The sequence below is a fragment of the Hyperoodon ampullatus genome (assembly GCF_949752795.1).
Source record: "Hyperoodon ampullatus genome assembly, chromosome: X".
Taxonomy (NCBI): domain Eukaryota; kingdom Metazoa; phylum Chordata; class Mammalia; order Artiodactyla; family Ziphiidae; genus Hyperoodon; species Hyperoodon ampullatus.
The window spans coordinates 128161605-128183221 of NC_136913.1; the positions used below are offsets into that span (position 1 = coordinate 128161605).

A 21617-nucleotide genomic window follows, 5' to 3' on the forward strand; every position below is an offset into this window, starting at 1 on the left:
CATTTACTCTCCGAATTTATACCCTTATCAAGATGGGATTTTAATGCTTACCCCTTCTTTTTTTATTTTTTATTTTTTTATTATTTTTTTTTTGATTTATTTTTTTTTTGCCGTACGCGGGCCTCTCATTGTTGTGGCCTCTCCCGTTGCGGAGCACAGGCTCCGGACGCGCAGGCCCAGCGGCCATAGCTCACGGGCCCAGCCGCTCCACGGCATGTGGGATCCTCCCGGACTGGGGCACGAACCCGTGTCCCCTGCATCGGCAGGTGGACTCTCAACCACTGTGCCACCAGGGAAGCCCCCCCCCTTCTGTTTTTTTAAAAATGACACAAATTTATTATCTTACAGTTCTGAAGGTCAGAAGTCTGAAATGTGTTTCACGAGCCTATAATCAGAGTGTCAGTGAGGCTGCATTCCTTCCAGAGGCTCTAGGGGAGAATCAACTTCCTGGGCTTTTCCAGCTTTTAGAAGCCACCTGCACTCCTTGGCTCATGGCCCCTTCGTCCATCCTCAAAGTCATCAGCGTAGCTTCTTAAAATAGCTCCCCGACTTTGACATTCGGCCTCCTTCTTCCATCTTTTGTGAACTCTTTTTTTCTTTTTTTAAAATTTTATTGAAGTGTAATTGATTTACGATGTTGTGTTAATTTCCGCTGTGCAGCACAGTGACTCAGTTATACATCTATATATATTCTTTTTCATATTGGTTTCCATTATGCTTTATCACTGGATGTTGAGTATAGTTCCCTGTGCTATGCTTACTCCTTTTTAAATTTTTTTTCTTTTTTCACTTATATTCCTCAGTAACCGTAGGAGAGTAACTGCAAAATAGGAATCAGTTTTTAGTTTTATAGGTTTGATTAAGCATTGGCATTAACATGGTCCTTTCGTCATCACCACAGCTACCGATGCTTATCACTTCTCTACCTGAGGATGTTCAAACTGAAGAAGGACCACGCCATGAAGTACTCCAGATCACTGATGGAATATTTTAAGGTAATCCTTATTTGGTATAATTTATAGGCCCCGGGTGATTAAATCACTAGTGAGACATGGCAGGCATGTTATTAAATGTCAAGGTTGCTTCTGCCAAAGGCTTAACCTTCCTCGTCCTGGCTCCTCCCACCTCTCCTTTGGGGCTCAGCAGAGAGCTTAGGTTTGATTTGATTCCAGAGAGAGAAGGTACAATAGTTCAATCCCCTGATGATTCTCTGGACTGAACAAATGGCCCCGGGCAGCTTCCCAGCTGCAGTCGGGGGGGCTATGCCTTCTGCCCACCCTGCACAGCGGACCCGCCAGAGGAGGCAGCTGGAGCTGTGGCCATGGCTATGGCCGGTCTCGTGTTACATGAGATGCCAGCCTAGAAATTTCTCGGCAGTGAGAGAAGTCACTGTAGCCACCCTGGGCTCTGCGGGGATAGCCACACCCCCTTTGACCATGGGGAGTCTTGGAGGACAGTGGTTGAACTTGAAGACAGCTGATTGCTTTGGCTGCCAAAATAAACAAACAATAAATAAACAAATGCATCGTCTAGGGAGCTGAAGTTTTTTTTTTTTTCCTCTTTTTTTTTCTTTTTTTTTTGCGGTACACGGGCCTCTCACTGTTGTGGCCTCTCCCGTTGCGGAGCACAAGCTCCGGACTCACAGGCTCAGCGGCCATGGCTCACAGGCCCAGCCGCTCCGCGGCATGTGGGATCCTCCCAGACCGGGGCACGAACCCGCATCCCCTGCATGGGCAGGTGGACTCTCAACCACTGTGCCACCAGGGAAGCCCTGAAGTTTTTAATCTGCAAGCAAAACATGATATTTCAACCATGAGATGCAATGTCGAAATGTGGGAATGAGCCCGAATGAAAACTCCAAGCCTGGAGCTAGGCCTGGCCACTGTGCCGGGTATCACTGGCTTGAGGGTCCTTGGAGCTTCTGTGGCTTCTACCCCCATAACACTGGTCATGTTTTAGAGTTGAGGGGGCTCAAGGCTCCTGTTGGGTAGGTCTTGAAAGGAAAAGGACAATTTTATTGATTTATTTAGCAGTAGTATTTTTTTGCCAAGTTCATCAGACCACTTGGCTCAGTTGCACCAAGGCAATTGTTTGAAATGAATCAAATCCTGACCTTACCTCAAACATCAGAACCCGGTGAGAGAGGGCGCACAGCTGTGTGAGGACGCCGACTCGGGAAAAGGAGCACATTCCCCAGCTCTCATGTGGTGTGGCCATAATAAAGCCAGTGCTTGTGGAGGTGAACATGGTCAAATGCAGCAGCTGCCCACGACCGTATGTCTACAGTGTCAGCCTGGGCTCTGGAAAGGCGTCTTGATGCTGTAGGTCTGGGGCAGTTCCTAAGAATGGGCATTTCTAACAAGTTCCCAGGCAATGCTGATGCGGATGCTGATCCTGTGGTCGCGCTTTGAGCCCCAGCCCCAGCATCTGTCCTCTGCGGCCTGTCCTGTGTAGCTTTCAAGGCATTGCAAGATACCAAACAGACGTTAAGTAACTCACTCCTCTGGCAGTGCGTTGAGCTTCTTTGAGGTTCAAAACTGGAGGCTCCCACCTGGTGAGGCCATTATAACGAGTGCATCACTGTCCACATGGGGTGGTGCTGAGTATCAGGTTTTCCTGTGCTCCACAAGTGTACCACCACTAAAACAGAGGAGACCCATTCTTTTTTTTAAATGTATTTGATTGAAGTATAGCTGATTTACAATGTTGTGTTAATTTCTGCTGTACAGCAAAGGGATTCAGTTATATACATATATACATTCTTTTTCATATTCTTTTCCATTGTGGTTTATCCCAGCATATCGAATAGAGTTCCCTGTGCTCTACAGTAGGACCTTGTTGTTTATCCATCCTATACATACTAGTTTGCATCTGCTGACCCCAAACTCCCAACACACCCCTCCCCCTTGGCAACCACAAGTCTGCTCTCTATGTCTGTGAGTCCATTTCTGTTTCACAGATAAGTTCATTTGTGTCATATTTTAGATTCCATATATAAGTGATATCATTTGGTATTTGTCTTTCTCTTTCTGACTTACTTCACTTAGTATGATCATCTCTAGGTCCATCCATGTTGCTGCAAATGGCATTATTTCATTCTTTTTTATGGCTGAATAATATTCCATTGTATATATAGACCACATCTTCTTTATCTACTCATCTGTTTATGGACATAGGTTGCTTCCATATCTTCGATATTGTAAATAGTGTTGTGATGAACATTGGGATGCATGTTATCTTTTCAAAGTATGGTTTTCTCCAAATATACGCCCAGGAGTTGGATTGCTGGATCATATGGTAGTTCTATTTTTAGTTTTTTGAGGAACCTCCATACTGTCTTCCATAGTGGCTGCACCAATTTACATTCCCACCAACAGTGTAGGGGGGTTCCCTTTTTGAGGAGGCCCATTCTTTAAACCAGCCCATCAGAGGGAAAAGATTGTTTAGTGCTCCACTGCACTGCAGCCCTGGGCCAGTTGCACTGCTAAACAAGGAAAACCACCACCATACACACACACACACAGACACACACACACACACACACACACACACAGACACACACACACACACAAATGCTGCTTGGTCCTGGAGAGTTCCTGGGATTTCAGAAATGACATCCTACCTTGCATCCCAGGGAAAAAGTTTGTAACTGGAGCTAAAGGTGAAAAGCTTGTCTGTACTCTGAAGAGCTTGTTTTGCAGAGTAAATTTCAGATGAGGATAATTAAACCACTTCTTGGAGAACTGAGTCTGATTTCACTGGGCCTTTTAGTATATAAGATCTTTCATCAAGTGACTTTCATGGTCCTGATTGGAGCCCACTAATTATCCCAACCAGCTATTTTCATCGAGTGCGCATCGTGGTGTGCTGACGTGCACATACATTCCAGCTCTGGTAAGGAAACAGGAGGCATCCCGAAATGCTGCAATCAATATTAATGTACTCGAAATCACACTTCCATCTGTTTCTGAATTAATAAAACACAAGATAGATGTCCTCATTTCCCTCTCTCTTTCTGTCTTTTAGCAAAATGCTTCAAAAGTCGCTCAGATACCATCTCCATGGGTAGGCAATGGAAAGTAAGTATCTTCGGAAAATTATTTTTTCATGAAAATCAGCGATTGAATAGACCCCAAATATTGGGTATTGACAACCCCAGGTGGAAAGGTCAGTTCTGAATCTACAGTAATTTTGGTGCACACAGAATTCTAGTCAGGTTTCAGCTAATAGCAGGACAGAAAAGTTTAACATGATGTGATTCCAAATTTCTTTCACTATTTGATCTTTAAGCCAAATGACGGCCATAAAAATATCAGTTAATGAGATGGCAAGCACCATGCCATCTCGGGGAGCGTAAAGTTACCTCCACTGCAGTGATTTTTCAATGATTCACTCAGTAATGAAAGACCAATGAAATATTCATTGATATATGGTAAGTGCTTTAATAAAACCAGAGGCATAATAGTGCTGAAAATGTGAAGGCACTTCGTCAGCCAATTATCTGAGCCTTCATGATGATTTTTATATTAATACTAAAATACCCTGACCTAAAATGTAAAAGCAGCTACTCTACTGCTGGTCTGAGGCTCAGTGAACTCACCCACTCTGCGGCCGTCCTTAGAGCCCTATCTGCTCGGGGCAACTCAGCCCTCCAGCAGTAGGGCAGGAGCTGGGAAACCAGTTGACGTGGGCCAGAAGCTGCCCTTAGCTCCCAGGGTAAACTAAGAGAGCCCCTTCCTCTCTCTACAATGAAAGGGCCGGACCCAGTGACATCAGAGGCTCATCTGAAGACAGGTTCCTTTTCAGGGGGCGACTTGGAATCCTAGTTCTGTCTCAGCCCTGAACTGGCTACATGCCCACACTTAACTGCTTGAGCATCCGTTTCTCCTGTGATTCCAATACCTCCCTCACCACCCCAAGCCCACTTCCCAACAGTGGATGTATACCTTCACAAAGAGCTGGAGGGTTTTCCCCATTTTTCATCATTTCAAAATTCTTATGTCTCTGATCAAAACACTTTCTTGAACAGTGAAATAGTCTCCTTTGCCACTTTATAGTTTAAAGCACACTCCCGAAGCAGTGGGACTGTGAACTCTAAGATCATAAAAACATTCAGAGTGAGGGAACAGATCCATTAAAAACTACGTGTTAACTCAATTACTGTATTGAAAGGAAGTACCGTTCAAACTATTGAATTAGGTCTCACTCTTATACTGGCAGACAAAAGTGAAAGAACGCTTCTCTCTGGAAGCTCAGAAAATAAAAATAACTATTGAAAGGCCCAGAGAAAGCTATTTTCACTGAGCACGGAGTAAAGCAAGGGCAAATTCAGGTAAGCAGCCATTAAAGGATCATTGGGAAAAAAATTTTTTTTAAATTCTGCAACGAAAGAACTCAAACACATTCTAAGCTTGTGAAGTCACATTAAAAGCCTCCCGAAATGATTTTTAAAGCAGCTTCTGTCTGAAGAAAGCACACTCCCTTTGGTAGTCCAGAGAGCTTTTGAATGAGGCAACTCAAAACGGCCACCCAGGGGTTACAGCCCATTCATTCAGCAAATACTTTGGGTACATTTCCCTACAAGAGACCTGGGACGCAGCGGACTTCCAAGGGCTCCCTGCACTCGAGAAGCATGCAGTCCAGTGGAGGGGGGGTGACAGGTATGAACAAAGTTCTGCAGACACCCAAGAAAAAGAGAGTGCAGGCCTCCGTGGGTGGTCAGGGAGGGCTTCTTTGTCTGCCAGCAACACTATAGCCTGCTTCCCCCAGCGAATGATGACAGCCGGCCCTGCACCAGACCTCTCACGATGCCTTCCAGAAGCAACCTTCTCTGACCCTGACCGTGAAGAAGCAGTTGGAAGAAGGAGAAGAAAAATCCGCTTGATATAGAGCAGGGGTCGGCAAACCTTTTCTACAAAGGGCCAGATAGTACATATTTGGGGCTTTGCCAGCCCAGAGGCAAAACCGAGGGTGTCATGTAAAGAGAATATAAGAGAAAACAAGTTTCCACAAACATCTTACTGATGAAATTCAGAATATAATAGCAGTTAAGTACAAGTTTTATAATACAAGTCTGTTCAGGAGACGAATGGAATTTTGAAAAAATAACATTTTGCGTCACTGGGGTTCAAAGGTAGCATTCTCGCTCATCCAATTGATTGCAAATGTCCATCTTTTCACACCATTCATAGCTCACAGGCCATAAACAGGTGGTGCACCAGCTTTTTTGACCTCCACAGAGAGTCATGGAAACCATGTTATGGAGAGTCTAAAAGGGCGGGGCAGCAGTCTCAGATGTCACCCAGAGAGAATAAAAAGAAAGAAGGCTGGGAAGGCTATGGAAGGAGGAAAGAACGAGGCCATCTGAGGCCTTTAGAAGAACTCTTTCAGTAGACAGGTGGCTGTGGGTACCATACTGAAAGAGTTGGAAGAGAAGAGATATCTCCACATGTTTGGGACATTGGCCAATAAAAAGATGTGAGGAGTTTGGTGGTCACTGCAGGGAACATTCCCATCAAGCAAAACTTCTCCCCAAGATTAGGGAGGGCTGTGCCTGCGTGAACACGGCATGAGCTTGGGGAGAGTGGTAGAAACAAGCCAATGTGGACTCAAGGGTGAGGGTCAAGATGGACACCCAAGTCAGGTGAATCCTTTAGTAGAGGGAGTGTAGGACTTTGAGGTAACTTGATGGAATGGAAGGAGAGTGGACTTTGGAGGAAAACAGACCTGCTTTCAAATCCTGGCCCTTCGACCGATTTGCTATATGACCCTCAAAAAGGAGCTGAATTTCTCTGAGCCCTTTTGCCATCTGTGAAACAGTGGTGGCAGAAACTCACCCACAGAGTTGTCACAAGGCTTAGAGATAATATCGGGGAAGCCCAGAACACTGTGCTTGGTGCACAGCAACTTTAACAAATAGTGGCTACTGCCACTGCCATGTTTTGTTGTCATTGTTACCTTTTTGAGTTGGAAAACGTAAGTGATCTCGCCCCCAGAACTCCTACAGCTCTTGGTCTACACTTCACTTTTGGCACTTAGCCTAGATTGCCAGAATTTAATGGATTTTCCTCCCCATTAGACTATTTGCCCGTTTCAATAAGGGGCTGTTCATTCTTTTATTCACCAGATATTTATTGCATGCCTACTGTGTGTGAGACACTCTGCCAGGCACTTTACAAACGTATACCCCCTCCATGTGCTGCTGTACGTTGTTCTTCTTCCCTCCCCAGAGCACCTCATATGTAGTGGATACTACATAATAACAGAGGGATGGCTGGAAGGTAATCCATTCGTTTATCTAACTGGTATTAAGTACATAGTATGTTCACCAGGCACTGTTGTAGATGCTGGGAATGACGCTGGATTAAATAGACAAGGATCCCTGCCCTCCTCAAGGTCACATTCTTTTGGAAGAGAAAGACAGTACAAAAAGAGTGCATATGCTAGATAATAAACATCATAGAGGAAGGCAAAACAAGGAGGGGGGATAGAAAGGGCTGCTTGTCATGGGGGAGGAAGATCCTGAATAGGGACATTAGGGAAGGATGATGGGAGAGCGAGCCATGCAGATCCCTGGGGGAAGTGCATTCCACACGCAGGCACCGCCATCACCTCCAATGGGGACATGGCTAGTGATTACCAGGAACAGCAGGGGGTGAGTGTGGTTAGGAGGCAAGGGAACATGGTGGAGGCCCAGCGTGCTTATGCTGTGAGTGGTCGGAAGCCCGTGCTGGTGTGTACACGCTCCTGGCCACGTGCCATGGACGTGTGAAGAAAAGCACCAGATCTGAAGTAGATGCACAGAGGGAGAACTGAACGACGAAGCCCAAGCTGTGGGGAGAGCCAAGCTGGAGTTGGAGGCACATCAAGATGAGCGTGGCAACAGCCCTCTTTTAGCCAGAGGCACAGTGTCTTAGGTAGGTTTGGATTTGTGGATTTCACGCATCTGATGCTGTGCGCAGGGTATGCAGCCGTGCTCCGCGCAAGGTCAGCTCACAGAGTCTCGTGTCAGGTCAGTCGTGACCAAAACCGAACGCATGCCCTCGCTCTCCTCGCCTCCACCACTGATTATTTAAAAGAAAGCGCCGAGTGGAAGGGAAAGAAAGCCCCTCAGTGGCTCTTCAGCGTTATAAACTGAAAAGGCCTTTTCAGGATGTAGGAGATAAACAGAGGTGATTTGTTTCCCCTTATGACTTCTGGACATGATTGGAAATCACTGAATCCAGCCTTTTCTTGCAGTCCAGGGAAGGTCCAGCGAGGGGAGGGGGCTCGGGAGCACACGGCAATTGTACGTAAGGCAGGACCAGGTTAGAGTCCTAGTCCCTGGGATTCCAGAACTTTCCCAGCACCACACGGTCCCCCTCTCAACATTTGTGACACTGACACCTTTGCAATCTTCTCTAGAGGTTACAAATGAGGACGTTTTCCTTTCTGGCCGTAAATTGACATTTACGGGTTAATGACCACCACTTGGGGGGAAAAGACTAGAAAATGGCATTTGCAACCTGCCATGACAAAAAACTCCAGCATTCACTGCTTTTTTGCTAACACTTCTGTGCCCAGGTCCCTGAGTTTAACCATTGCCCTGACCACAGCCCGCCTTGAAAGTAAATCTTTCCATCGAGAAGTATCAAACATCTCAGAAATTATACACAGAGCAGGAAAACCTTCACACCCTCTTCCATCACACGAGTGCAGAGCACTTGCGCAGAGGATCCACTTCCCCCTCATACCAGAACATACCAGAACATACCAGAAGACATACTCTGTTTGCAGAAATGGACCAATGCCCTCCCGTGGCTGTAGGCACAGTCTGCGTGAGTCTCATGCGAGTGCATCAGTTGAGTTGCTCCCAGACCGAGTCAGCCCCGCTTTGGCATTTTGGTACGTGGTGACTGCCGTTCCCCCAAATCCTCTGTGTATGCAGCCTGTCAGGGTGCGCGTCTGTTCTGGGAGCAGGGATTGGCTCTGAGAAATACAGCCACCCTGGAAAGGTAGTTGCCAACAGGTGGCTGGTACAGGGGAGGGAGTGAGACAAGGGTGCCTCATGATGGGCAGTCGTTCGAAGGCTGGCTGAATGAGGACATGGAGGCTGGGGGTGTGTATAGGTCTTGCTCCTGGGCACAGGCAGCCACCCAGCCTTTGGGACTGTCCCTGACCCCCCATGCGATGTGCAGCCAGCCAGCGACTTCTTGTTGCTGGTATTAAAGAATTAAACAAAAATCTACCTCCAAACATTGGTACTGCCCAAAGTAGGAACTCCCAAAACTTCTCTTTATAACCCCGTGTGCAGGTAAACTGTCAGCCATTAACAGCCATCCGGTAGCCACTTCTTAAAGAATCCTAAAGAGATATTCATAATCTTACTTTTTCCAGCTTCCTTAGTATTGCTCCTTGGGGGGCTTTTCAGGATTGCACTTTGCTTATTGTAGCGACTGTATTTGGAGCAAACTGTCACCATGGTTTCCACAAAACACTTTGATAAGAGACCAGTATTGCACATCAAGTCTTTTCTAAGTGCCAATATCCATTCTGGCAGCAGGTAGAGAAATCATCATAGCTCTGAGCTGATGCTTTCTCTGGAACATCAGAAGACTTGTTAGATGTATTCAAAGTAAGCGCTACATTTGTGGGTAGAATTAATGCCAGAGAAAGATTCACCCAGCTCTCTCTGTGGTATTTTAAAACAAAGTAGCGATGTGCATGGAGTCATCAATGGTTGCCAAAGGCAGTCAGACTTCAGTGTTTAAAGTTAGAAAAGGAGAAGGATGGCTCATTCTACAGCCTGGCCCTGTGGCCCTGTGTGGGTTGGTCTAATGAGGCAGGAACAGGGTGATAATAAGTTCTCTCTACACTGGGGCCTCTAGAGAAAGCTACTGTGCTGGCAAAAGCTATAGGATGTCCTCTGAGAGGAGTCGGTGGGATGCAAGAGCAAGCTTCATATATGTTCACCATGCTAAGGCTCACTGTGGCAAATCACGTCCTCATGAGGTCCCAGTGTGATGAGGGAGCCCTAGAACGCCGCTGTCACTCTTCCCGAGCAGCCTAACAAAGCCTGTCTCTTCCCATCCCCCAGAAACACTCCATCCCCAGTGTCTCTCAACAACGTGTCTCCCATCAACGCAATGGGGAACTGTAACAACGGCCCGGTCACCATCCCCCAGCGCATTCACCACATGGCCGCCAGCCACGTCAACATCACTAGCAACGTGTTACGGGGCTACGAACACTGGGACATAGCCGACAAACTGACAAGAGAGAATAAAGGTATGCTGCTCTGCTCGACCCATTGCTCACGAGCCATGGTGGAGTCAACTTGCTTTCAATGGCTTGAGTTTTCCATAGTGGCCTTCTCTTTCTGTCTGATTTCCAGGGCTACATGAGGGAAGAGGGTGTTAGCTCAGGGCTGACGTGGTGACCAGTTTTTGCTGAGAGAGTGAAAAAGGCCTAGGATTGAGTTCTCCTTTAAAGTTTAAAGTAACTTGAACTATGATGTGTTGGCAAATGTCTGTTTCACATTTTCACTCAATGGTAAGGATCAATACAGAGAAACAGAGCAAAGGAGAAAAGAATGATTTGCAAATTAATTGGGATTAAGGCACTTGGCTTTTTTTTTTTTTTTTTTTGGAGAGGTGACGTTGAACCAAGGCCTTTTACCTTCATTATAATCGTCACCTCCAGTGAGTACATGACAGTGTGGCTTGCAATCAGAAGCCAGGGCCAAGGCTCAGCTAGTGTTTTTCACCCACTGACACCTGGGATGAAGGATCAGAGCCCTATTCATGGCAACACATGAGGTTGGCTACAAAACAAATGTGAGGAGGACCCTGCTTCACCAGAGGGTGAGTCAGTGGTCCTCAGCCACTCATGCTGCCATCTGTGACCCTAGCTGTCACACAGGTTCACCCCAAAGCCTCCTATCCTAATGAAGATGGGAAGTTCAAAGAAACCATACTTTTGCCCTGGCCGTTCAGTTGACTTCGGTGATTCTGGCCCAGCAGTCAGCGACAGACCCACTCTAGTCTAAGTGAGGACAGATGTGGGTCTTTCTGAATCAGACTGCAAAGAGGTGATCTGTGGTTTAGAGCAGTAGAAACATCTGGCTAGGTACAGGCAAGAATTAGCATCTCGCATGGGCCGGTGGCTCCTGCTGGGACATGGTATGGTAAGTTGCATGGAGTGGGCTTGGGTCCCAGACAGTGACAGGACTTTTTTGGAATCAGGCTGGGGCTGCAGGCTACCTAGATGCAAAGGGGCCTTCCCGTGGGTTACCGGCCCCTCCTCCTGGCTGCATCTCTATTGCAGCATCGCTAAGCAGGCGGGGAAACTGTCCCACGGAACTAGGAAGGGTGCAGATTTTGAAGCCTAATCATTTAAGCTTGAATCCTGTCAGGCACTGGCTGGGTGACCTCAGGCAAGTTACTGAAATCTGTGAGCTACTCCCTAGCTTCCATCTCTAGAATGGATATAATAGGATGATGATGAAACTACCCAGAAGGATGGTAGACATGGGTGGAATAAAATAAGATGTGTAAATCACCTAGCATAAAATATCAGGTGCAAGGTAGAAATCCTACAAATATTTCTTTCTCTTTCCTTACTCCATATGATGATATATCTATATAATTGAAAGATTCTGTGGCTATCAAAGCATATTCCATAATTTGGGACTCTGACCCCTTGACCCAGCTCTAAACTTGCACTGACTCCTAGGGCTATTTGCATGTGTTGGTTCTGTGTGTTCATGCAGTAATTTCTATACGCCAGGCACTGTACTATTTGTTTTATCATTTGTTGTGTCATTTAGCCCCATTTCCTAGCTGTAGAAACGGAGGCTCAGTGAGATGCAGAAATTCACCCATGATAACACAGCTCATCATATTGGAAGCAGAAATTGAATCGAGAAATGTCTGGTTTCAGAGTGTGAACTTTTATCCTATAGGATGCACTGCCCATCTAGAGGGCAAGATTAACAACGGGTCCTTGGAAACCTTCAGTGAGCTCCTGTCCTCAGTTATCTGAGTAATAGGCAGTTCTTAACTTGTCCACTTCCCTAGGCTTCTGGAAATCCAAAGACAACTAACCCAGACAACCAGGCCAATCCAAGGGTTCTAGATTGCTCATGAAGGCATAAGCATCTTAAGTCTTGCCTAGCTTGTCAGCCTCCACTCTCCTCTGTCTTATTTTGTACTGGTAACTGGACATCTGTTCAATATTTATGGATTTCCTTCATAATTGCATCCATTTTCAAAATCTGTTAAAGTAATTCCTTCTAAATTAACCACAGAACTTTCCAGGAGCGATGTAGTGGCTGGGCTGATGTTTGACTCAGATGGTGCTCATCTTGGCCTTAGCACAGTGTGTCAAGGAGTTGTTCAATTCACTGACAAATATTGAATCAAAATGACTCTGTCACTCTACCAGCAGAAAGATGCTGCATCCCACTGGTGTGGTCCTAGGGCTGTACCAGGGGCCGGGGAGAGGACCTAGTTTGGAATCTTCTGTTTACTGCCCTGAGTTTCACACACTTTGTCATTTCTGAGCTGCTTAAAGTGGGGGATTCTTCCCACATCCGTCTTGTCTACATAGACATGGGGAAACTGAGGCACTTCCCTTTTGATGGGTACTCTGCCTCCCACTGGAGACCACCATGTACCTGCATCTTTTTCCACCCAATCATGCAATGGAGGTGGCGGAGGTTGGCTGTCCCAGTGGAAAGTCTCCACCCCTGCCCCATGTCTGCCCACCTGTATAGCTGCAGATGGCTCATTGCAGAAGATTCTGGTGCTCTAATGGGCCAATAGGGCTGATTCTGCCCTCTGGCCTTTGTTCTAGAAGCCTGGTTCCTTACCTTCCCAGCTGCTGACTTGAAACACTTATTAAAATGGTGACTTGGGTACCCAATGAAGAGTGCCACTGCAGGGGCTTCCCTGGTGGCACAGTGGTTGAGAGTCCGCCTGCCGATGCAGAGGACACGGGTTCGTGCCCCGGTCCGGGAAGATCCCACATGCCGCGGAGCGGCTGGGCCCGTGAGCCATGGCCGCTGAGCCTGCGCGTCCGAAGCCTGTGCTCCGCAACGGGAGAGGCCACAACAGTGAGAGGCCCGTGTACCACAAAAATAAAAAAGAATGCCACCGCAGACTTTGTACAGAATATCCAGGGGACATCCTGCTCACATTCACTCGACAACAACTGGGTCCTTTAACATCTCCCTTAATATTGTATTACAGAAGAAAGTATTTTCAATGCCCAAAGTAATTTACTCCTTTATCAGCAGAAATTACTTTTATTGCATAGTACAGGTTAAAAAGTATCATATAATCAAATGAAGCTGATAGGCGGAGAAGGAGCCCATATGTTCTACATAACGTGAAGAATCAATGCATTGTTTAGTGAAATACCATCTGCTGGGCAATCAAGCACACATAACCCACGCATGGCAATTGCTTTCCAAGAAGGCAGGAGAGCATCCCAACCACTTGAAGGTAGTCTCCAGCGCCTGCCCCTCCCCCAGCGCGATTCCTCCCCCCAAGCCAGCACAGGAGTGATTTCCTCGTGGCTGAGGGAAAAGGACGCCCAGGAGCTTCCTCCTCACCGAGATCAACGCAGTGCCAGACAGACGTACAAGGGGGAAGCCTAGCTGGTTTCTAGACATCATGGAGTTTTTCCCACAGACCTCCCACCCCGCCCCAAAGCAGACAGTCTAAGACTCTGGTCCCACTGCTTAGTAGTAGGGCCTCAGTACCATTCCTTCCCCGAGTCAGCTGGAAGGGAATCGGCCAGGCAGTCTTACCATCCGTGTGCCGGGGGGCAGGGGGAAGTGCTATGCGACAGATCCTTACAGGTCATTTTCCTTCCCTAAAGGAATAAGACTTAACAAATCAGATGCCTCCTAGACATTTATCTGGCCTTAGAGGCCGATGGCGCTAATGGCTGTCTAAGCTCACCAGCTGTATCTACATCAAGCCAAGAAACATCAATACTCAGTTCATTTAGACAAAAGGAAAAGAGAATATTTTCAATTCCATAACGCATAGAATGAAAAACAGCTTGGTATCATATAGACCATGGCTCCCTACCATTTTGTGTATAAAGACCCCTTTCTAACTATAAATTTATAATATATAAAAATATAAATTCCATATTTTATATAAAATATATTTAGATACATTTTATTTTAGATATGTAATTTTATGTGTATATTTTCAATACATAAATATATGTTTCTATAAACATATATAAATATATAGACAAATATATTTTATAGGTAATATATGCATACTGTGATATGTGTGTGTATGTGTCTCACAAACCTCCACAGGATTGTAATGTACTTTTAGAATCTGTCGTCTGAGAAAATATATGGTGATTTGAAAAAAGTTACTATGAATTAACAGATTTGAATGAATTTCTGTTTTCTTAACCACAGTAATATAGACTTGATTTATGCTGTGGAGCTTGGGGCGCTAACAAATGATTAAAATAATGGAGCTTGTTATCCATATGGAGTTTGGGTCACCTAGTAGGTACTCTGGACATTTGTGTCGAATGAATGAATGAATGAACAATGGATAGCCTGCCCAACGCCCGTGTGGTTGTGGTCCTGCTATCGTTCAAAGGCCTGACCGAGGTCTGCTCTGATTTTCAGAATTCTTTGGCGATCTGGACACGTTGATGGGGCCCCTGACCCAGCACAGCAGCATGACCAATCTCGTCCGCTACGTTCGCCAGGGACTGTGCTGGCTGCGCATCGACGCCCATTTGTTGTAGTGGGGTGTGCCCCCATCTCCAGCACTGGTGGAACTCCACTCATTTGGGAAAATTCTCTTTGATTATGTTTGTTTTTATGCTTCTTTTGATATCTGTGAAAAACAGAAGTCATTGTAAGTGGACACTACACCTTGAGCAGTGTATCTTTTATCACTTAGTCATTTTTCAGTATTTTATACGCATTTCACAGATCCCACCATCCTTTTGTGCTTGATGGAATGACACAGTCCCTACAGTATTGTTTTAAGTCCACACTACCCACAACAAAGAATGGAAAGCAATTGTGAGAACAGGTTCCTGAGAAGTGAAACGGAATGTCATATATAGACACATATATATATATATATATGTGTGTGTGTGTGTGTCTATATATGAACGCAGACACAGAGGACCTGCAAAGATTCAAATTTTCAGCAATAGCCATTCCCCAAACTGCACTGTTCTGTCCAGACAAGAACATATTTCAGAATCCTTTGTTATGGTAAACTTTTGTGGTTCCCACAGACTCAGTTTTCAGATGAGAATTTTCATTGTCGAAACCCACTGGTTAGATGTTGTAGCAACATCAGAAAGTCAAATTTAAGAAAATTAATGAGCACGGCAATGCCACTCTGAAATGCAGCCAGAGGACTTTTTAGTTAGTATGCCTTTCCTGATTCCCTATTTGAAAAACTTCAAGGATGAGAAGGAGTGGCAACATTGATGTCGACAACTTTAAGGCATCAGCTGGCATAAGTATTTTTGAACTCCATGATTTGAAGTGTAAATCCTCACCCAGCATTCTCTTTGTGTAAAGCTCTCCTTTGGAGGGCAGTTCATTCAGTGCACGCCCTAGTAGCCAAAACGCTACACTCCAGTTTTAGAGATGAGAGACGGGAGGGGTCTGGAAACCGTCCAGGGAATGCACACCTCTGCCTCTTTTGCAGTTGGTTGGCGGGATCCACAACTGGCAGGAGTTTTTTTTTTTTATTGTGTTTTGCTCAAACCTCTGGAAACAAAAGTCAAGTTATCACTACCTAGAAGTAATCATATACAGTTTGCTTCCTAGTGGCTTTAAAATCTGGACTTCCCCAATTATTATCCCCATTTTCTATTTTACAGGATTTCTTTTTCACTTCTTTCTGTTTTCTTCTACCTTTCTTTTCCTTTTTCTTTTCTTTCTTTTTTTTTGGGGGGGGGCTCATTAGCTTTTGATGGAAATACAATCACTGATTTTATTCAGGTCTATATTAGCTTGAATCATTTCCATGAAAATCCCGAAGAAAACTTCAAACTCTCTAAGTAGTAGCTAATTTTTTAACAAAAAAATGAGTCTCGGGGTAATGCTTCACCCTAGGGTGGTTTTGAAAGACCCCTGAACATTGGGAACAGTTCCCTTGATTTGGAGATATTTCTGCATCAGTTGTGACTATCCCCACCCCTTTATGATCCTCTGTGTTCATTTTATGTCCCTAAACATCACAATGTAAATATCATCTTTGGTATTCCAGCTCACTAGAAGAATTCCCCACACGCTGTAAAAACTATCCGTACGTTAGTTCCTTGTAATTACCTGCCGGTATCTAATTCCACATAGCCCTTCATCTGCTGAGTTATTGGATTCTCTTCACTGAGTTATGACCAGATAAATAATAGATATACACACACATGAAAGATGCAAACTTGTATGATTTTGAAAGCAAGTCACACAAGTCTGTGATAAGAACGGCAAGGGATCACTCCACACTCTCATTGTCAAGGTTAGCTGTATCCCCAGTTGCAAAAGAGCCAGACTTGAGCTCTGCTCTGGTCATCTTTGAGTTGAAGGCCCTTTGTTGTATCATAAGGGCTGTGGAAGTTGTCCTCCAATGGCTGAGGCCACGTTGTGAAAAGTTGACAGCTGGGAGTGTCCCAGCAGCTGAACCAGCACTTTTCATGCTCCCGGTGCGGTTGAGCTGGACGTTGGCAGTCTCAGCATCAACCCTCACACACGCAGACACACACACAGACCAATGAAACCCGAGAGAATCTTTTCTGAGCCTCTTAAATGAGGAAAATGATCCTATGAATGACTCCAGACACCCAAGGTGGGTGTCACCTATACAAATGAAGCTGATGGCTCTGCAGTGACTCAAGGTCTCTGTGTGTTTTCCACGGCTTATCAGGTAGAGTGCCTGACTGTGACTATGTGATGAAGCCCACTGGCTTGCCTTGCAAGTTCAACCTAGACCACGATCCTACACCATCATGGATTTAAGAGTAGATTCTTCTTGAAATTCAACCTCTGGAAAGTAGACATTAGAATGCTAGGGGCAGTTTCCTGGGGAAACTAGCATATTGCCTCATGAATGAAAGACTCGTAGCTCTAGTTTCATTGAGTCGTCATATCTACATGGCACACAGCACGGAAGCAGCAGAGCATCCTGCTTGCTGCCTGATGTGTCACCTCTGGTGGCTAAATGTAAAGTGTGTGCCGACTCAGTGGCACAAAGATCAAATCTGACAGGCGAGCTCAGGATCACCACCTGATGATTTAGCAGACCCGTTTGTAAAGCAGCTTAGAAACCAATTAAACATGGAGGATGAATTGCCTTCCTCTCCCTGGAGGTGAGACGTCTTTCGGTTTCCTGATTAAGGATTGTTGCTGTTTTCTAGGCACTCTATTCATCACATTGTAAATGGTGATGTGTGTCGTAGGTGTGCAGCTATTTGAGGGATTGAGGGATTTTGTCAAGTAAATCTCTTCGGTGTACCAGTTTGTGGGAGGGATACAAGACATGTGGATGGCGGTGAGAGATCCTGCCTCGAGACTTTGATGGAGACTTGGTGAGACGCATCTCACAATAAGCACATGGAGTTAGGGTAATGGGCAGAGAAATGGGCAGCTCCACCTGAGCGAGCAAGTACACAAAAGGATCTCAGCCCTGCAAACGGGACCCCTGTAGGGCCACCACTATGCCTTCACTTGTCACCCAAGCTCCAACCACAGAGAGTTTGACAAGTTTGTGTTATGATGTTGGCTTGGCTTTGTATTTTAATTAACCTTGGATTTTTTAGTGGTTTTGTCATATTACTGTCTGAGTTTGGTAGGTAGGATTAATTTGAAAAGAGTATACTAGTGTGGTCCTCGGGGTAGAATTTAGCCGTGAGCATGTTGTTAGCCAGCCTGTAGACTGTTAATGACTTAATAATGTCATTGGGAGAATACTAGTAGTTTTCTATTTGGATGACAGAATTGGAAAAGCAGATTAGCTGCTGATAACTTTTCAAAGACTTGAGATTGGGATGCCTTTTTTCCACGTAATGACATCAAACGATTCAAATCTCCAATCAATAACCAAGTTGCTTGATTCAAAACCATTGGCTAAAATGTGTTTTGTTGAGTTTCCAAATGGTGGGTTTTCCTTTGGACATCACCTTGCTAGATGCATTCGATTGGGTCTTCAGTGGGAAGATACTTGTCCTCTCGGTATCTTTCCCAAAGCTATCTAATTTAGATTGTATTTTATTCAAATTCGCATCCCGGAGGTTGAAGTTGGAAAATGAAGTTGGAAAGCATTTCTGAAGGCAGAACTGATTTAGCTGTGAGGGAGGAGCCCTCACGTACTTCTCAACAGGCGTGATAAAATTTCACCTGCGTGAGTGGCAGGTGGGAGACAGCAAACTGGATCACTGGGTAGGACTACTCAGTAAGGCAATGAACTGCTTGCTTAGAGAGGCATCACTCTCCCCATGGAGAAAATGTGTGGCGAGACACTAGAGCTACACAACATTGAATGGATGGGTCGATTCCGTGCCCCCAAATTCAGTTCTGTGGGGAACAAATATGGCGCCCGTTGTCGCTTGCTCTATTATGCGACTGGCAGACTAAATTCTTCCTGGTTGTCGTTGTCGTTGTCGTTGTTGTTGTTCTCATTCCCACTTGCACAGCCTTATTCTCATAATGGAACTCTGATTCATTTGCTCTTCAGTGTTTGCAAACTCCAGCGACAGAACTGGCATCTGTGTATTGATGATCAGCATTGACCCTGGCAGGAGGCTAATCGGATAGGCTGGTCTCAGACATTAATCCTACCATCTGATATTTTCGGGGAAAGAAAAAGTATGAATTCCCTTTCCGTTCTCCTCCTCACAAGTCTAGAAACCCCCTTTCCCAAGAGCATCACGTTTCCCTCTGTAATCCATCAACTCAAAGCAAATTGCATTGTGGGGAGGGCCGAGGCGGGTGGGGCCGGGGGTAGCGGGTAGGGAAGCCCTTCCAGTCCAGGCTGCAGTTCTCGCGCCTTTCTGCTTCTGACCTGAGATGGTAATAACTCCTTCATCAGGCTCACAATGGGTTTAGGGGACACGGAACTGCTGTTCCGATCCATGATCAATCATCGTTCTTCTAAGAGATTGGAGCTTTGCTGTTTCATTAACTGTGCAGTGTAGACGAATGGTGTTTAATAAAAATCATTCAAAATTTCAAACTCTTTTGCCAGTGACCTCAATTTTGTTGGCTCTTTGATTCATACCAGACTCTGCGGAGGGAAGGGGGAGACCCAGGAAGCCTGCTACCAGGCCCCTGGCAGGATGCTGTGGGGAGCACCCCCAGGGCCCACCAGCACTTGCTGGTGAGCTGCTGCATGCAGACTGGCTGGGAACCCTCCTGAAGAAAGAATGCCCCCATGGATGCTTGCAGCTGCAGGTAGCCTGTTCCTACTGAGGGAATCATTATTCTCCAGCCTCTGCAGCATGAAGCCAGCTGCCAGATGAGGACCTTAATCGGAATTGCAGGCACTTTACCTGTTTGGTTCTGGCCTGCATCGCTCTCGTAGCTACCAAATAGGGGAAACATCTCAGAGCCTAGAACCCAGCAGGGTGCGGAAGGCTAGCTAAATGCACCCCAGAAGCACATGCCCTTCTGTGGTTCTGCGGTACTTGTGACATCAGTGGAAGAGGAGCCCCAGGGCAGGAAGCAGCCTTGGGGAAACCCCCAAAGAGACTGAGTTGGTGCCATGTTGCCCAGATACAGAGCTAGCTTCTCCTTTGATCTGCCCGGCATGCTACCGCTGGTCTATTGCTAAAACGTTTAACAAGCTCTCTGAGAACAGAAAGCACTTGATTTGTACCATTTGCCAGTCTCCGTGGTGTAACTGCTTCCACCATGGCTAATTTCCAGCTACTAGGATGTCACTGAACACAGAGTTGGGAAGAGATGTACGCAAAGTTGGGAGTACACAGTACTGATTGCAGCCAGTCAAAGAGGGCTCGGATTTCACATTTATGTTCTGTGGACACACACACACACACACACACACACACACACACACTTTAATGACAAACTATTACATCATTTTCAAATATGAGTCAATCCTCTGGGAAATGTAGATAGTTTATGATGAGGCCCTGGAGGTGTGGGTTTTAAGCTGGAAGGGATGAGGCCCTCTTGAGCCCAAAGCATAGATGCATCAGCGGGGGTGAGTGGGTCATCTCCATATCTCCAAGGTAAAATGGAAGTGACATAAGTGTTTAAAAAACCCTCGTTGGTTAAAAATAAGGATAGGTGAGTATTGGTTTTTTATTATTAAAACATCCAAGTAGTACTTCAAACTTGTAAATGTAACTTGGATAACTGATTTACTATTTTCCTACTAATGGCAGCCTTTGCCTAGTTAGGAAGCATTAGGGCCTCTATGGAGCACAGCACAATCCAAAATGCAGTGTGTTGTTTTCTCATAATATGGAAACAGTAATTCTCCCATCTCCCCGTTGCTGTTCAGAAGGTTTCACTTTCGCTATTAGGGATGGAAGTTATTTAACATGTGTTTTTAGTTGAAAGTACCTACTTACTGTCCTTGTTCTGAATTCAAACCAGAATGTCTCCTGGATCAACTCCATGATTAATATTCAGAAATTATCATGCAAAGCAAAACAATTCCCTTTTCCACCCAATATAAAGAAAACCAAGGTCACTAACAAGTAGGCATAAAGTTCAGTATATTTTTCTAAGAGAATGAGGTTTTCGTTAAACACACACACACAATGTTTTTTTATTAGACCTCCTCATCATAAATTATCCTGAGAGTAGAACAGAAAGTCTCAAAGGACCCGTTCTCCTGGTCCCATGCATCTTCTACAGTTAATACGAGGTTTGTATCTGGAAAGGTTGAAGAACTTTCCCTAAAGTCCTGTTTTTCTTTAAACATTTCCACATTCTGTCCGAGGCTGTGTCCACAGTCAAGTGTTAGCCCTGAAGGACACCCGTGTCCTTTACTCTTTCCTTCCAGCCTCTCTCTCTTTTGCCTCCGAGGTTCTTTCTATGACCAGCACAGTAACATGGTTGGTGCGAGGGGCGGGGGGGTGGTCTTCCAGCCCCTCGTGGTTTTCCTGCAACATTCATCCTGACTGGGTATGGTCCCATCTGGGTCTGGTTTAATTGCCATCACAGTTACATGGGGACTTGGTGTCCCCCAAGGCAATGGACAGGTTTGCATGGATACAGAGAGCTAGAAATGTGTTCATCATCATCCGGTGATTTTCTGTTTCAAAACCATCCTCATGAATCAATCATATTCACCCACAGATATTACAAATGAGATTGATTCTGTCTCAAGACAATTTGTCAAGTAGATTTCTTCCTGGATGACTCTACTCCCTGGGTATTTTAGAAAGCGAAACGTTTGAGATGAAATCCCTCACAGTTATTCAATTCCACAAATGGTTGTTTTTATTCCTATTTTCCTCGGAATAGTACTTTTGAAGATGGTTTGGTGTAGTGTTGTCTTCGGATAAAATGAATCCTTTAAATGTGAGACTGGTAGAGCTACCGTGCTCAGAATGCCCCCGGGGATCAAAAGATCCCTGAGATTCTTCGCCTTGGCTCGCTT

The 21617-nt window shown here is 45.5% G+C and overlaps 1 protein-coding gene across 3 annotated transcripts in view; it reads left to right on the forward strand.

Annotated features, from left to right (window-relative positions):
• Window positions 1–14769, forward strand: part of AFF2 (ALF transcription elongation factor 2) — a gene marked incomplete at both ends in the record, with an annotated part of 497311 nt that extends 482542 nt beyond the window's left edge. For all 3 annotated transcript variants that reach the window (XM_079727720.1, XM_079727719.1, XM_079727721.1), the window contains 4 exons: window positions 902–995; window positions 4027–4079; window positions 10076–10266; window positions 14648–14769. In XM_079727720.1, coding sequence (XP_079583846.1) covers window positions 902–995; window positions 4027–4079; window positions 10076–10266; window positions 14648–14769 — 460 coding nt within the window. The remainder of the gene's footprint in view (window positions 1–901; window positions 996–4026; window positions 4080–10075; window positions 10267–14647) is intronic.
• Window positions 14770–21617: the final 6848 nt, after the last annotated feature.